The sequence below is a fragment of the Pseudorasbora parva genome, chromosome 2 (genome assembly GCF_024679245.1).
Source record: "Pseudorasbora parva isolate DD20220531a chromosome 2, ASM2467924v1, whole genome shotgun sequence".
Classification (NCBI taxonomy): Eukaryota; Metazoa; Chordata; class Actinopteri; order Cypriniformes; family Gobionidae; genus Pseudorasbora; species Pseudorasbora parva.
The window spans coordinates 61,453,888-61,472,521 of NC_090173.1; the positions used below are offsets into that span (position 1 = coordinate 61,453,888).

Sequence of the window (18,634 nt, forward strand, 5' to 3'; positions counted from 1 at the left end):
TTGTGATCGATAGTATCAAATGCAGCGCTAAGATCGGGTAACACTAATAGAGAGATACAACCACGATCAGATGATAAGAGTAAATCATTTGTAACTCTAATTAGAGCAGTCTCAGTACTATGATACAGTCTAAATCCTGACTGGAAATCCTCCCATATACCATTTCTTTCTAAAAAAGGAACATAATTGTGAAGACACGGCCTTTTCTAGTATTTTTGATAGAAACGGTAGATTCGAGATTGGCCTGTAATTGACTAATTCTTTAGGATCAAGTTGCGTTTTTTTAATAAGTGGTTTAATTATAGCCAACTTAAAAGTTTTTGGTACATATCCTAATGTCAAGGATGAATTAATAATATTAAGCAGAGGATCTATGACTCTGAAAGCATCTCTTTTAGTAGCCTAGTTGGTTTCGGGTCAAGCATACATGTTGTTGATTTTGATGATTTAACAGGTTTAGCCAATTCTTCTCCTCCTATAGTAGTGAATGAGTGTAATTTTTCCTCAGTGACACTACAATGCTCTGTCTGAAGTGATACTGTAGTAGACGGCTGCATGGTTATAATTTTATTCCTAATATTATCAATCTAAAGCTGGGCATACACTGTGCGATTTCTATGCGATTTCAGCAAGGTTACCTACTCACACTGTACGAGTAGATCGCATGCAATGTAAAGCCAAAGCTCACGATTGATGTGCTCACACTGTGCGGTCCGACCATCCGATTCCCGATCGTGAGAGGTTTGTCGCCTCTCGTTTCCCCCTGTACACTGCACGAACACCAACACAAATTGCCCCGACCCAAAAAAGAGTCGCACGAGTCAGAATTCGGCTCGAAATTAGACGAAAATCGCACAGTGTATGCCCAGCTTTACTAGTAAAGAAGTTCATAAAGTCATTACGGCTGTGCTGTTTACAAACGTCAGAAGTTGAAGCTTTATTTTTTGTTAATTTAGCCACTGTATCGAATAAATCGTTTAGACACCCTTCTTAATGTTAATTTTGGTGATCTCCGACTGGCGAAGTCGAACATCGTTAGTGCCGATGTGAATTATAATCCTAGAGAATTTAGGTCTAGCCAGCACTTTTAAATTTGCTTTGATGTCAGGTGCTCTGGCTTCCGGTAAATATGTCACCCAGCCCTGCTGCGCGGGCTCAGCCGGAATCAAACAATGAGTGTTCACTAAGCTAGTCGCATCCAAAGCAGTATCTAAAGCTGTTACATTCTCACTACTCTCACATAAAGCTTGGATGCGTGTCTCTAAATCTGAAATCTCCGTCAGCCTGATTAATTCCTTACATTTATCACATGTGAAGCCCTGTTCGCCAACGGAGATAGATATGCTAAACATGTAGCATGCAGTGCAAGTGACAATGACAGGAGAAGAAGACATGGCTTACCGTATTTGTTGATGAATCCCAAACTTACCACAGTTGTTTGATGGAGTCTATTTAATAATCAAACTCACCACAGTTGTCTAAAGAACTCAGAAAACAGGAGAGCCGGGTGTCAGGATGGAAAGCTACCAGGCTAGCGAAAAGCTAACGCGTGGTAGTGATTTAAATTAAAAGCTAGTGATGTCAAATTTAACTTGATAGGCTATATTAAACACTATATGGTGACGAGTAAGTTATATTTAGAAGTGTAGATAACAAAGAAAATATATCAAATAGAGATTCAAACACAGCTATACAGAGCTACAAACGCTGAGGCAGGCAGCAGCAGCAGGCAGACAGGAGCAATCGATCAGGAACAATCCGGAACCAAACTGACTCCACCGTCTCAAGGGCTGTGCCAAGTGTAAGACCGCACAGGGCCTCGGGCAAAGTAAAGTCACAGCTGACTTGATGTAAAAAGGCAATAGTTCAGGCAATGGAGTAGGTTGCAAGATTAGAGAGCTCTGCACAAACTTATATTTTTTATCCTTGTAAATGGTGCTTTAATTGACTGTGTGGTGCAAACAGGCTATCCAAGATTGTCCTGCATCTTTGAAGACAATTTGTTTCCTAATAAATGTAAATGGCGAGCAACTTGCGTAAATACAAATATACGGGCAAGGCCTCTGCTAACAAGACGAGCACCGACACACCTAGCGTTAACAACGGCGCTAACACGACACCTGAGATGGCTGAAAAAGCTCAACAAACTGTAGAAAGGATTGATATGATGACGGAGATGAAGGAAGAGTTATTGTCCTCTATTAAAACGGAGATGACCACGCTTTTCCAAACCGAGTTAAAGTCAATCATGGTTAAAGAGTTTGACGGAGTTAGATCAGAGTTACAAGCAGTTAGGCAGGAGATAGCCAACAAGTGATTAAAACAACTGTGTGGGACATGGAAAGAGGACTCTCAGGATGCTCGGATGACATCATGGAGTTACAAAACTCTGTGCGCAAGCTGGAGGATAATGTTCAAAATCTACAGGAGAAATGTTTGGACATGGAAGGTCGAATGCGGAGGTCAAATATCGTATTAGGAATGTACCTGAGGAAGATGGCTCCAACACTCCTGCTTCTGTTTTAAGGCTGATTAAAAAAGTCCTTAAAGGGGGGGTGAAATGCTGTTTCATGCATACTGATCTTTTTACACTGTTAAAGACTTGGAATCCCATACTAAACATGGACAAAGTTTCAAAAGTTAAGGTGGACGTTTGATGGGAGTATTTCTTTGTCAAAAATACTACTTCCGGTTAGTCATAAGTTTCGGCAAGTTTTTTGCGATCATGCGTCCCCATTGACGTTAGTGGGGGCGGAATTTCCTTGTATGGGCCTTACGGACAATTCTACCGGAAGAGCGTGAGAGAGAGAGAGGGAGAGAGAGAGAGGGAGAGAGAGAGAGGGAGAGAGCGAAAGCAACAGGCTATGCCCATCAAAGCGCTCGTAGGCTGCGCTGCACAGGTAATGTGCACAATTAACAATGACATCAAAAAGTGCGTTTTTTGGTTGCCAGACCAAGACAGTCCTGCACAGATTCCCCCAAAACCCCGCGGTAAGGCAACAGTGGATGTAATTTGCTTTTCCGGATCAGCAACTGAGTTGCGCGAATGTTTATATCTGTTCGCTGCATTTTGGTGCCGACTGTTTCATAAACAAGGCCCAGCATGACGCCGGATTTTCCAATAGCCTAATGCTGAAGGATGGAGCAGTCCCAACGTTAGAACCGCGGGCGGTGAGTTAGACTGCTTCAAATGTCTGTGTCTATGCTCATCAAGTAGCCCAAACATGATCACGTATAGTTACTATATATATTACTATGTATAGAAATTGATCAATGGAGCATGCGATGTGTAGTGCGTGTACATTTGTTTAGCTGGCCACTATATGTGTAACTTTATGTTTGTGTATTGTAAAAGCACTCAACAATACACAAAGAGGGGGGAAATATGTTGAACTAAATAAGCACGCTTCTTCATTCAAATGCGCTACTATTCCGTGTCTTTCTATGTAAACACTAACTTAACCTGTCTACACAAACCACGCGTAAACACACAAACACACGTGCACAACTGCACTTCCCACATGTACACCTTCAAAGACAAAAATACGACGATATAATTCAAGTATAAATATGTAAATAACACAAGTCGCTAAGCATATTATATAGTTAGTGTATATCGTACCACATAGAGACGTCCTGCTCTAGTCGTTTTTGCTGCTGCTCCTGTTCAACTGCAGCCTCTGGGTCTGATTCCGGATCATAGATGTATGGCTGTATCTGATTCAGTGGCGGCTTGTCAATAGAGGGCGCTGGGGCGCCGCCCCCATCACAATTCCAGAAATATACATGTATACAAAAATTATATAAAAATGAAATTAAAATAAAATAGTTTACTCATATGATGTATGAGTGGGTAATTAAGAGCCTCAGCATTTAATAAAAAAAAACTATTTTATATGTTTTTTAATGTTTCATGCGGTTTCATGGGCGAGGGACGCCGGACAAATGGATGTCTATCTCAGTCCATAAATCGTCGGGCAGCATGTGACCTGAAGCTGGTCTCTAATTGGTTTCTTAAAGATTCTCCTCCGGGCGCAGGTCGCTGCGTCCCTGGCGAATCAGAATTGCATACATGTTTTTTGATCCAATCTGATTGGTTCTCGTCAACTGTCATTCAATGTTACGCTCTTGGCCACTACTGCGAGAGAGCGTTGGTGACAACGTCACTCCGACCCCGCCCGCCTAAACATTCGTAGAGATGGCAGCAGTCAAACTAAATTCTGTGATTGATTTACAAAAAAATCCTTTCACAAGGCGTTCGCTGGAAGAAAAAATAAGAATTAAGGATCTCGGACCGGACCAGCCCGATTTACAAATTCAGCAGCAGTCCAGTGACAGAGGACGAAGCTACACTCGGAGCTTCACCTGCTCTCGTTATGAGAAAAGGAGGTGGCTGACTGGATGTGACGGTAGCATTGCCCTTTTTTTGCTTTCACTGTCTCTTATTTCAAAGTGAGTGAGAGGTGCTTTTCGACCTTGGAAAGAATAAAAACTTTTCTCAGAAACACCATGACCCAGGAGAGGCTGAATGCACTTGCATTGCTCTCCATGGAAAAGAGACTTGTCACTGAGATGACTGACTTTAATCAGAGAGTAATTGAGAAATTTACTGGCCAGAAAGAAAGGAGAGCAAAATTTATGTTCAAGTAGTCAACATGCCAGTCTGTTGTTGCTACTTTTGTTTTTTCCTTTCCTTGTTCAATTATATATGGGAAATAAATATGTAAAAAGATAAAAAGTGCAGACACTGTTTTCTCTTTAATGCTTGAATTTAGTCAACATGCTTCTTGGTACTGCTTTGTATTTATTTTACTTATTTGATTTATAAATAAGTAAAATAATTTATAAGTAATTATACTTATATATACATTATTATTATTATTATTATTATTATTATTATTATTATTATTATTATTATTATTATTATAATTTATAAGTAAATTATACTTAAATTAACAATTATACTTAAATATACGCAATTATTCTTAAATATACGTAAATCTCCCCCCCCCCAAAAAAAAAAACCCCCGCGCCCCCCCAAAAAAATATATCACCAGCCGCCACTGATCTGATTAAAAGCCATATTTTTATTTTGAATAAAGTTTTTTCCCCGCTGTTAGGGATGACAGCTTTACGACGCACTCGACGCACTTAACACAATAGCAGCGCGCTGGTGCACACGTCATTATTTAGCTCCGCTCACACGACACGCCCCCACCCGCTCGGCTTTTTTCGGAAAGACTCGGAACAGCGCATCTTTCTTATATAATTATAAAAAAAATAAAGACTTTTCGGAGATATGCAGGATGCAATGCTACTCTATAGGTACTCAAGATTGACATGACACTGACTGAAACTGAGTGTTTCACCCCCCCTTTAAAATGGATAACGACGTGCTGATTTACAGATCCCACCGCACTTTACAGGCGAAACGGATGGATGGCAAACCAAGAGCAATTATAGCAAAATTACACTATCATCAAGACTGTGTCGAAATCCTCCGCATCGCACGGGAATCTGGTGCTCTACAACACAACGGCTCAACCATTATCTTTCCTGATTATCCATAGAGTGTAGCCCGTGCGAGGTCGGCGTTTAACGAGGTCCGTAAACGACTTCGAGGACGAGAGGGGGTCCCCTATGGTCTTCTACAGCCAGCCCGATTTCGGATCACATATAGCGGGACGGATAAACTGTTTCAAGATGCAGCGGAGGCCATGGCTTACGTAAAGGGCAACAAGTATCGGCGTGAGGTGGTTTAGGCTCGCCTATTGATGTGGGACTACAGTTAAGTTAATTTCTTTTAAGGGCCTCAAAAAACAGTTACTGTTATGTTTATATGTGATGTTGTTATTCTTTTCTATTTTTCTTAATTTTTTATATACATGCTACCAGTCTTAAGGCCTGTTAGAAGATAAAAAAGCACTTTTATTTAGTCTTTTATTTTTCTATTTAATTTGGAATATTGGGGTTATTTTAAAATATGTTGGGAACATGTCTGTGCAGAGCAAGCCGCAGAGCTAGAGTTCCTTAAAAAAAGCACTTTATGTGTGTATTTGTTATTTGTGAGGGGTTATTTTTTCACCGTGTTCTAGTTGGTGACTGGGGAGGTTACTGTTACACTAAATTGATTGCTCCTATTTCTTGTTTTTCTAATTCTGGGTTAGTGGAGGGACTCTTCTGTTTACATGGCACAAATGTTACTTAGGCTGGATCCGTACCACTACAACTTATAAGTACTTAACACTAATATAAATGAACGCTCATATTGATGTATCAGGAACTTGCCAGATAAACTTTGTTAGTTGGAATGTTAAATCTCTTTATGCACGATGTTAAATGCACGACTGACCAATCAGAATCAAGTATTTCACAGAGTACACGGCTCTGTGAAATACTTGATTCTGATTGGTCAGTCGTGCATTCCAGCGGTATGTTATTCCCAAATAACAACCGCTCATCCGGGTACTACGAGTTATCTTGACCGGTACTACTTCTATGCTTAACGCTGGCGCCATCTTGTGGCTTAAACAGCCATGGGTTACAATGGAAGACTTCAAGGCAGGTTTCCTTTATAAAGTTTTAAATATAGATATTTTTCTTACACAAACGCATCGATTCGAATCAGAAGGCACTATTAACCCATCGGAGCCGTGTGGAGCACGTTATTTGACGGACAGCTGCATTTTTTAAGGACTTCCAACACAACTACAACTACGCTACTGCTTCGATTAAGGTTAGCCTGGACTTTTTAAATATAACTCCGATTGTATTTGTCTGAAAGAAGAATGTCATATACACCTATGATAACTTGAGGGTGAGTAAATCATAGGCTTGGTTTCATTTTTGGGTGAACTAACCCTTTCAGCATTCATTTTCAACATTTAGCAAGGGCATATGGCAAATCTTCAGCAATAGATCAAGGCTTAAAACAGTTTGGAACTGTTTTTCTTCGCGGAAAAATAAATTTTTTGTGTGTAATTTATTTGAGACTAGTAGCCGTGTATTAAGTGGAATAATGTACACCCAGCCTGTTGTTATCACAGAATAAACCCCTTCAGAGTGATGCAAGACCACTTCAGAGTGGTCCTGATCACTCTGGGTTTATTCTGCGAAAACAACCTGCTGGGTGTACATTATCCCTTACAAATCACCCAGTGAAACGCCGAAAAGTACTCTCACATCTTAAGGAACTGAAGGCAGATATTGCCTTCTTGCAAGAAACCCATTTGAACACACCCAACCACTTTAGACTTAAGCCCTATTCGGACTGAATTAGTTTAACATGGGGACGTGGGGGTAAAGTAATTATTACCAGAGGTTTTCGGTGATTTTAGTCCCGTCCGAATGTGCCATCTCGGTAATCATTACGGACAATGTAAGTAAAGATTACCGAGACTTTTACCTTCTGTAAAAAGGTCTGGAAAAATGACCTCGGGTAATACTAATCCCGTTCGAATATACCGTCTCTAAAAATGTACGGTAAAATTCCGTCATTTCCTGTTTAAAAGTTAAAAAAAGCGCATTTTGCGACCTTGGAGGCGCTTGAAGCATTCGGTTGCGTTGTAGGTGGTGGGACAAATCTGTGGAAAATGTCCAGTATTTTCCGCATATCATTTAAAGCAAAAAGAAGATCAAAAGCACTTATTAGAGGCACAAAACATTTTAGCTCTAGGAAAGTGTCTATTACCAACACAATCCAATCAGAATCGTTAGACTGGACCTAACTGTTTATTAAAACACGCATATATATTGGAGACGGAGTTCAGACTGGCGCTCAGGTTGTGTGTTTGCTCACGTTATAACGGTAACGTCATACGCACATGACGTCGGGGTGTGTAAAGCGAGTTACTCCTCCCACTTCTGCTAGTTTTACTGAGATGTCTTATCCCGTGCGAATTGGCCATTAATATTACAGACGTCCTGAGGTAAAATTACTTTACCCCATGTCCCCATGTTAATCTAATCCCGTCCGAATAGGGCTTTAGAGGAGGATGGGTAGGACAAATTTTTCACTCTATTTTTAATTTCAAATCTAGGGGAACAGCTATTTTGATCAAAAAGACTATCCCGTTTGTAGTGTCAAAAGTTGATGCTGACTCTGCTGGCCATTATATAATAGTAACGGGCAGACTAAATAGTACCCCAGTAGTTCTAGCGAATGTGTACACACCCAACTGGAATGATGTGCATTTTTTACCAGCATCTTTTCCAAAATACCTGATATAGATACACATCAAGTCATATTAGGCGGAGATATTAACTGTGTACTGTCGCCCTCACTGGATCGATGTTCACCCAAGGCCATGCAACTAGCTCGCTCAACGGTAGTACTCAATCAGCTTATTAAAACTTATGGATTGACTAATGTTTGGCGCTTTCAGAATCCTGGGCGCAGATGCTACTCTTTCTATTCACTGGTTCACAAAACATATTGTCGAATTGATTATTTTTTTGTTGATAATAGTTTACTTTCATTAGTCAGTAAATGTAAATACCAGGCAATAGTGATATCAGACCATGCACCGCTGTTAATAACTTTCAACTTGCCTAATGCAAGCAGGGGATATCGACCGTGGGGATTTAATACATTACTACTTTCAGATTCAGAATTTGTTAAATTTATTTATAAGGAAATAAATGAGTTTTTAGAGCATAACTGGACCCCAGGAGTGTCCTACTGTCTAATTTGGGAAACATTAAAAGCTTCTATCAGAGGCCAAATCATATCGTATAGTGCCCATGTAAAGAAAAAAACAACAGGAAAGGCTTAAAAACATAGAAAGTGATATCTTGCAAATTGATGGGATTCTCTCACACTCATCATCCATAGATTTATTTAAGGAACGATTGTCTCTTCAGACAGAATTCAATTTGTTATATACGAAACTTATTGAGAACCTTTTGAATAAATCCAGACATAAGTCTTATGAACAAGGCGAAAAAATAGGAAAAATCTTAGCTCATCAACTACGGCAACAAAGTGTCGACCAGTCTATGCTTGAAATTATTGATGAACACGACAAAAAATTAACTGATCCATTAGAGATTAATAATCGGTTTACGGAGTATTATTCGCAATTATACTCATCTGAATCTAGTAGAAATTAGGCAGTGTTTGACTAATTTTTTAGCAAATTTACTCTACCCACTGTTGATGAACAATATGCCTCAGATTTGGAAAGACCATTTTCAAAGGCTGAAATATTGAAAGCAATTGCCACCATGCAAAGTGGAAAATCGCCAGGGCCAGATGGTCTGTCCGAGTGAATTCTTCAAAAAATTCTCAGAACTTTCCCCTATCTTACTTGCTGTCTATGACGAGTCCTACATCTCAGGGTCATAACCAGAAACCATGAGACAAGCAGTTATTTCTTTAATTCATAAAAAGAGTAAAAGTAAATTAGATTGTAGCTCATATTGACCCATTTCATTGTTAAACGTTGATAGTAAAATATTTGCCAAACTTTTAGCTTGTCGATTAGAGATTGTTATACCTTCAATAGTGTCAGATGATCAGACTGGCTTTATCAAAAATCGATATTCATTCTACAATATACGCAGACTTTTGTATATTCTTCAGTATCCAACTCCACCTGATATAGTTGAGGTGCTTCTGTCACTTGATGCTGAAAAAGCATTTGATCGGGTGGAGTGGGACTACCTCTTCTATACCCTAAAGAAATTAGGAGGACTAGGCAGAGTTGCCCATTATCCCCCTCATTATTTGCACTGATGATTGAGCCCCTAGCAGTGGCAATACGGTCCGATAATACTATTAAAGGCATACTGAGGGGTGAATCTGAACATAAAGTGTCCCTTTATGCGGAAGATACTCTCTTGTATGTGTCTGATCCGCTTAAGACACTGCCTCGTCTACTGTCATTACTTGGTAGTTTTGGGAAAATATCAGGTTATAAAATAAGCATGCAAAATGTACTTATGCCGATTAACACTGCAGCCAGACTTATCACATTTAACTTCTTACCATTTAAATTAAGTAAAGATAAATTTAAGTATTTAGGTACATGGATTACTAATAATTACAAGAACCTCAATAAAACAAATTTTATTCCATTGATAGATTCTATAAAACAAGATTTTGAGCACTGGGGTACACCACAGCTATCACTAGGAGGCAGGATAAACACTGTCAAGATGAACATTCTACCCAGATTTATATATCTGTTCCAGTGTATCCCGATATTTTTAACTAAATCGTTTTCACTACTGATAGACAAGCTGGTATCAGCTTTTATATGGAATTGTAAAAATGCATGCATCATTACCCAATTTTCAATACTATTCCGTGGTGGAATGTAACGAAGTACAAATACTTCGTTACTTTGCTTAAGTAAATTTTTCACGTATCTGTACTTTACTTAAGTAGAATCAATAGTGCATACTTTTTACTTTTACTTCGCTACATTTTGCAGCAAATATTTTACTTTCCACTCCACTACTACTACGGTTTCATTACATTTTCATTACATTTTCTGATCAGTTTCAGGGCTCGAGATTAAGGTTTGTTCGGATAATTAATGGATAATACCTAATGTATGAACTGACGGTTGAGCTGTTGACAATCGTGCAGCCTCTCGAGGAGAAATGAAAAACAAACCAGCGCCGCTCGTACAGAGAAACTCAGTAACATACTGCCGTAAATATTCAAAATATGAAGGTTTTTATATATGATAACGTATAATACAGTTAAAAAACATCACATGACTCGACCAAGAGTGCTGTTTTCTTGAATACCATCATGACTGAAAATGTGACACTGATTTCATGACAGTTCCATAAACAATTAATTAAAATGAGTCACTTACATTTTAGATGCAATATGAACTTTTTTTTTCTATTACAGCAGCGGAAATATTTCCAAGATTAGATCATATTTCCACATCAGAACCACAACGCATCTCACAGCAATAGTGTGTTAATGAATGATTCAGCGTTTTAATGAATCGGTTGAATCAAAGATTCAATGACCTGTTCGTAAACGACTGCCTCATTCATGAACGCATCAGCCGTTTGAACGAACCGACTCAATGACTCCCTCACTAAGACCTGCCGCCACCTACTGGTAGTTTAGTTTCATGTTTAAACATTCTTTCCAACGTTTCTTATTGTATTAAAAATATATATTTAAAACAATCTCATAACATTATTTAGTGCAGTTGTAATTTGTCAGTGTAAATTATTTAATTTAACAACCATATAGGCTAGCGTTAATCTAATTTAATTTATTGATCAAATTTAAGAATATAAAAGGAAAGCTGAAGCATATCCTATATTTAATAGGGGTGTAACGATTCGTTTAACAACGATTCGATTTGTATCACGATTTGAGGTTGTCGATACGATTTAAGGACGATATTGGTTTATTTAGAACGATATGATCCAAAACGATTCAGTGACTTGAAATCAGTTCAGTAACTTTTTAGCCAAAAATTTAAATCAGTGTGAAAGTTTTATTTCAACCGAATCGAATCGTTGTTAAAACGAATAGTTACACCCCTAATATTTAAGATTAATCCTCATAAATATGAAGATTTAAATACATCAAAGCTGATGAAAATGTTCTTCTGAATATAGATGTTTAACTCTGCAGATCGCCCTGATATTGTGAGTCAGAATGTAAACTGGGCAACAGATGATACGCACAATTAGCCTACATTAACCCAAAACTAACTTAATTAAAACGCCACAGCCCATACTGTTTTCTTCTTTTTAATTATTAGAATATAGACATTAATAAAAAAAATGTTATAAAAGTACTTTTACTTTTAATGCTAAAAGTACATTTAAAATCAAGTAATTGTTTACTTTTACTTAAGTAGGGTTGTCGTTGTAGTACTTCTACTTTTACTTAAGTAAATATGGCTCTGGTTATTTGTACTTTTACTTAAGTACTGAGATTCAGTACTTCCTCCACCACTGGTACTATTATTGGGCAGCCAATGCTCGTTCTATGTTATATCGGTTTAAGTCACATGCTGATGGTCCTAAGTGGCTGTCCCTTGAAAATTTGTCATGCCTTCCTGCTTCTCTACATGCACTGCTGCTCATCATTGCCATCACCTCATCCAATATATAAATACTTTTTGAATCAGCTGGGGATATAATTTCCTTCTCTGTTCTCTCTCTCTCTCTCTATTATCATCTGTAACGTCTGATTGATTATTAAACAACTACCACATCGTTTAAAAAAGGGGATGCACCTGAATTTGGGGAAAATTGATGTTGTGACTCTGGGTCCAACACGGTCAGGTTTTGGAGGATGATGTTGTCGAAGGGGAATGCAGTCATCATCTTTGGGGTCACAGCTACATAGAAGTCTCTCACTGCTCTGACACATCATCACATAAAAAAGTATAGGCATTGTATGATGGGACGTCAGTTTGTTAGCTCTTAGGATGTAAGCTGATTTGGATAACACAATAATCATAATGTTTACTTTATCATCATTGGCACAGAAGAGGAAAGTTCATCCATGTTGTCCTCCAAGAAGATTTGTGCAGCTGCTCCAAGAAAGAGTTCTTTGTCTGGAAACTGTAGGCTGGCCTCCTTGAACTTGATGTTCTTCAGTGGGACATCAGCAATAAGGCTGGCAGGGAGAAATCTTCCCATGAATCTTCTCAACCAAGCTGGTCATCTCCTGGTGCAGCCTATGGATCATGACTCCTTCAGCCTACAAACACACGATGGATGATGGGACGTCAGTGGGACGTCAGCAATAAGGCTGGCAGGGAGAAATCTTCTTAAAGTTGAGAAAGGAAAAAAAAAAACACAGGAAAGAAATAGTTAAATAATGAAAAGCCAGGGAACCAAAATGACATCCAATTAATATCAAAATGTGGCACAGAGCCTCTCTTTTAACTTATGTGCAAGTGTAACGGCCGGGTGGAATATCAATATGCGTACCTTATGTCAACGTGAGCATATATGCTGCTGAGGATTTCTTCAATAGGCTGGTGTAGAGCCCTAATGCCAGGTTAAAAAATAATATATATATTTAGAGAGCAATTTTCACTGACAGCAGCCACAAATTACTTACAAGAGAAGTGTAAATACAAAATACATACTTTATCCGTGTTTCTGCTTGTGCTTTCATCACACATCAGACCAAAGGGTTGGTCAAGGCACAGTTTGATCACTTTCCTGTCCAATTCCGGGGCAATAATGGCACCTATAAAAGTACACAGTAATGAAAACAGTTTTTCTACTAACTGTGCTGTACTTGCTGCTTACTTAAGAAAAAAAGAAAGAAAGATTGAATACTCTTTAACAATTCATTCTTAAATACCGGACAAATCCATATTATGAATGGACAAGGTTCAACCCTAACTCTTAGAAAACAGTATTATTTTATGTACACTCACCTTTCACTATTTGAGTAGCCTTTGTTCTTCCGTTTGCGTACTGTTGAGCAATATCTGAATCCGGGAACATATTCTTCACGGATTTGTTGAAAACATCCGCAAATGTGAATGGGATGTTGCTTGTAGCTAACAGCATAGCCATCTTTGTCTCTGCATAAATAACACCATCGAGTCTACCTTTGGAAAGATGGCCCAAAATACTGGGCGGTGACCGGTGCTGCATTGCCACAGCCTTGTGCTTTTCTGACCCTATGTGTGTAATTAAATCCGTTCGGCCAACGTGTTCAATGGAGAAGTCTGATCTACAAAATTTGCAGGCACAATATCCTTTCCCCTTCGAGCTGTCCTGGATGAATGGGAATTCTTTTTTCCATTCAGTTAGGAATTTGCAGGCATATTTTCTCTTTTTATTCGCCATGTCTCATCTTTCTTCCTTTTCCCCTTCTTCTGCTTCTTTTTCCGTTCTGAATTTGCCACGCTTGACTTCGAGGTGTAACCTTTATTATTGTTCGGTCTGAAACAGCGCCCAGTCTGAAACGGCGCCCATCCGTATGGTGTAGCAACATTGTTGTCCGGGTGGAAATCGGGAGAAATTCGGGAGAAAGGTCGGCCTGGGAGATTTTTCGGGAGGGGCTTTGAAATTCGGGAGTCTCCCGGAAAAATCAGGATGGTTGGGATGTATGATAGTACAGCACCATCACGGTAAACATTTTTAGCTATGTCGATGTCTTTTAACTATTATAGTATTTTAAAGGACAAAAACAAACTTGAACTATTGCCTTTTTACATCAAGTCAGCTGTGACTTTACTTTGCGCGAGGACCTGTGCGGTCTTACACTTGGCACAGCCCTTGTGACGGTGGCGTCAGTTTTGATATTGTGGCGGATGCCACAAATAAATCAATATATGGGAAACACTGCAATTATTTAGGGCTGTGTAGAATACAATAGCACCACATACTGTAGTAGTCTGAACAAGGATTCTATTTCAATACCTTTATTACAATTTCACAAGCTATTACAATAACTAAAGATTTTTTTTTAATATTTTATGTTAATTAAATTTTTCACAAACGAAAACAAGCTGAATAAATTATCAGATGACTACTGATTTTCCATTAATACACTAAATTTCATATTTTAAGGGAACCCATATATGTAATGAAACATACCGATTGCAAGATGCAGTCTATGTCCAAAGCATTGTAATCTTGCCCAGTTGTTTAGAGCGACAGCCTTCACAACGTTCGATCCATTGTCAGAGGTGAATTACACTTGCTGCTCCTTGAAGGCTTCTTTAAAGTCCCCAGGAAGCCTTTTTGAACTTTTGTCGTATGGTGCGCAGCTCGCAAATGCCTGCATTATCGATTTTTGTTCCGAATGAGTTTGGGATGTACTTTGGTTCGTGTCCAGGTATTTTTTTGCCATGCATTGGTCATAAAGCTCTTTGTGGCGCTGCCTCAGGTGTGGAAATAGATTTGTTGTTACTCTGATTTGCCGCATTACCCTGTATTGCTGCAATGACAGATTATCAGGTCTTGCAAATCATCTCTCCTGTATCCAAAATAATCCCACACCACAGATGTTGATTTTTTTGGAGGGGAACCAAGTCCTTATCCTGTCCTGAACTCATCTTCCCTGTTTCTTTAGAATATCTGTCATTATGCCCAGTCTGTTCTGTTCTCGCGTTCGCGCTCAATTTAGGCACGCTGCATTCTGATTGGTTCGGATAGCATACTGGGAGGTTGGGGCCAGAAGCGCAGAAGAAATCGCACATGCTCAAAACGCGATTTTATTACAATTTTGATTAATCCCACAGCCCTAATCTGGATGCCTGGATGACAATTCTGATTTGAATGCTCACGGTTGTTCCCTTCCATGAGTGCAATATATTTATCAAGATGTAATTAATTAAATGCAAGATCTAAGGCCTGTAATATGGGACTGTAATAATTACAACAGGGGCTGCAATTTAATTACAATTTATTTATATTTATTATTTACTTACACTTATTTTTTTTTAAACAGAGGATTTGATTCTGAAAAAATTCTTGGGAACTCACAAAAACAATATGAAGAGGAAAGCAGAACGTATTTTTGAGTGCAAAAAAGAAAATGAAGCACATCTCAAGGCTGTTTACACAGAACTGTTCATCACAGAGGGAGATATGAAAGATGTCAATCAGGAACATGAGATTCTGAAGATTGATGATGCTTTCAAGATCAAACCAACACAGGACAAACCAATCAAATGCAATGATATATTTACATTATTAAGGGGAAAGAATGAAGAAAAGATTGTGCTGACCAAGGGAGTCGCTGGCATTGGAAAAACTGTCTCTGTGCACAAATTCATCTTGGACTGGGCAGAAAAAACAACCAATCAGGACATAGACTGCATGTTCCTGCTTCCATTTAGAGAGATTAACAGCATTAAAGACAGAGAATTCAATCTCCATGAGTTTCTGCTGAAAGTTTATCCTCAAATGAAGGACGTGGAAAAATCTGGAGTACTTGTAAAAAAGTTGTATAAGGAATGTAAACTTGCATTTATATTTGATGGACTTGATGAGAGTCGTCTGCCTTTAAATTTTGAAAGTGGGATATTGGACAATGTTGAGGAAAGAACATCTTTAAATGTGCTGTTCACAAGTCTGGTCAAAGGGAAGCTGCTTCCATCAGCTCTCGTCTGGGTGACCTCACGACCTGCAGCAGCCAATCAGATCCCTCCTCAGTATGTGGGTTTGTTCACAGAGGTGCGGGGATTCACTGACCAACAGAAGGAGGAGTACTTTAGAAAGAGATTCACAGATGAGACTCAGGCCTCCATAATCATCTCACACATTAAGATGTCTCGTAGTCTCTACATCATGTGCCACATCCCCGTGTTCTGCTGGATCACGGCCACAGTACTTCAGAATATTCTCATCAAGAACACTACAGAGACCATCAGCACAACTCTCACTGAAATGTACATGCACTTTCTGCTGATACAGATGAACGTGAAGAGCCAGAAGTATGATGGAAAAGAAGAAAGACAACGTACAAAGCTCTTACATTCAAACAGTGAAATGATATTGAAGTTAGCCAAGCTAGCGTTTGAGCAGCTAAAGAAGGAAAACATTGTGTTTTATGAGAAAGATCTGAAAGCATGTGGTATTGATGTGAGTGAAGACACTGAGTTCACAGGAATGATTGCTGAGATCTTTAAGAAGGAAGATGGACTTAATGAAGAAAAGGTCTTCTGCTTTGTGCATCTCAGTGCCCAAGAGTTCCTCGCTGCAGTGTATGTGTTCCTCTGCTACCTGAACAAGAACATGCAGGAGCTTCAGTTTTTCTTTGATGAGCCCAAAGAAAACATCAGATTGTATGAGCTACTACAGAAGGCTGTTGATAAAGCCATGAAGAGTAAGAGAGGACATCTGGACCTGTTCCTGCGGTTTCTGATGGGAATTTCACTGGAATCCAGTCAAAACCTTCTCAAAGGCTTCTTCACGTACACTGAAGATACCACAGAGTGCATCACAAAAACAACTGAATATATTAAACAAGTACAAGACACAAATATCTCAGATGAAGCTTCAGTCAACCTATTCTACTGCTTATTTGAGCTCAAGGATCATTCATTATATGAAGAAGTCCAGAGATATCTCAGTTTAGATGCACATCCAGGAAGGAAACTCTCCTCTTCTATGTGTTCAGTGCTGTCCTATGTACTGCTGATGTCAGAGAAGGTGCTTGATGAGTTCAACCCAGAGAGCTTCACATCATCACAAGCCGGCTACACAAAACTTGTTCCAGCTCTGAGATGCTGCAGAAAAGCTCAGTGAGTAATTTCACTGATAGCTGTTTAATAGGGGTGTAACGATTCGTTTAACAGCGATTCGATTCGTATCACGATTTGAGGTTGCACGTTACACCCCTACTGTTTAATCAAAGGTTTAACTATACATCGCTAAACAACTGAATGTCAAAATACTTAATGAAATATCTGGCTGTCCTGATAATGAAGGGCTATACTATATTATTGCAAAACACTGAACATCAGAAAATAATCTCATTAAATGTTCTATTTTGGCAGATTTAACGACTGTGGTCTTGATGCAACTGAATGCTGTGAAACTGTATCTTCCGTTCTACAATCACCAGACTCCAATCTGAGAGAGTTGGACCTGAGTACCAATCACCTGAAGGATCCAGGAGTGAAGCTGCTCTCTGATGGATTGAAGAGTTCACATTGTCAACTGAACATACTGAGGTTTGACATTCACTCATTTACTATGTCCAAGTATGTGAATGAATAGCTGTTTCATAACTTACATACATGTATTTTTTCAAGTCTATAATGTAGTATGGATGTATCTGTGGCGTTTTTTCCTAAGCACACAAGGCAGACAAGGCAATTTCAGTTTTCACAAAAAGAACATGCATGAATGAGAAAAAAAAAGTGTGGGATAAGCTTGATGTTAAGATCTCAATACATTACTCACACTGTCTGACACAATGCCGAAAACTCGCACAGAAAGATGCCTCTCAGACACCATGAAATCCAAAATGAACTTTAGCAAAATATTCAGCTCAAACGTTAGATCCAAACGCAGAGTGCGATTAGACTTGGTGCAATAGTGTGTTACCAGTGTCACCGGTTAGATCAGGGGTTTTCAAACTTTATGATGCCAAGGACCCCCAAATATGATGAAACTATTATGAGAGACCCCTTCCTAAAATCCAATCCAAGTGTGACATTATAAATACAACATATTGTTTCCAACCATAAATTGGCTATACTCAGTGTTAAACCTGAAGAACAACATTTTTCAATGATGAATAATTTGTACAAGCAACTTTCCCAATACATGTGTGTAAGCAGCTTACATACTGCATACGAATACTGCCTTACAACCCCAATGAGCGAGATAAAGGGGACTATTGTGAGAACAACTCACTAAAGATACAAAGCAAATGCATACAATTCTGGAAAGTATATATACGGTAAGAAATGAAACATTTAGAATGAAAACAGTTAGAATGTTTGGTAGACTTTAACCATTTTTCCTTTGTCTTTTTATTCTCTGAAAATTTCTGGGGACCCCTTAGAAACCTTCTGGAGGACCCCTGGGGGTCCCCGGACCCCAATTTGAAAACCCCTGGGTTAGATCACCCATATGGTCATTTTGTTTTTTATAGTAATAAAAATCATTTAGTGCATTTACAGAACAGACACTTTTTACAATTAAAAACTGAAACTCT

General features: G+C 38.9%; 1 protein-coding gene across 1 annotated transcript in view; it reads left to right on the forward strand.

The window, feature by feature from the left end:
• The window catches only part of LOC137049537 (uncharacterized), a 73,072-nt gene that overhangs the window by 6,744 nt on the left and 47,694 nt on the right, over positions 1–18,634 (forward strand). The window contains exons 8-9 of the mRNA XM_067428088.1: positions 15,413–17,210; positions 17,466–17,642. Of these exons, the coding sequence (XP_067284189.1) occupies positions 15,413–17,210; positions 17,466–17,642 (1,975 nt within the window). The remainder of the gene's footprint in view (positions 1–15,412; positions 17,211–17,465; positions 17,643–18,634) is intronic.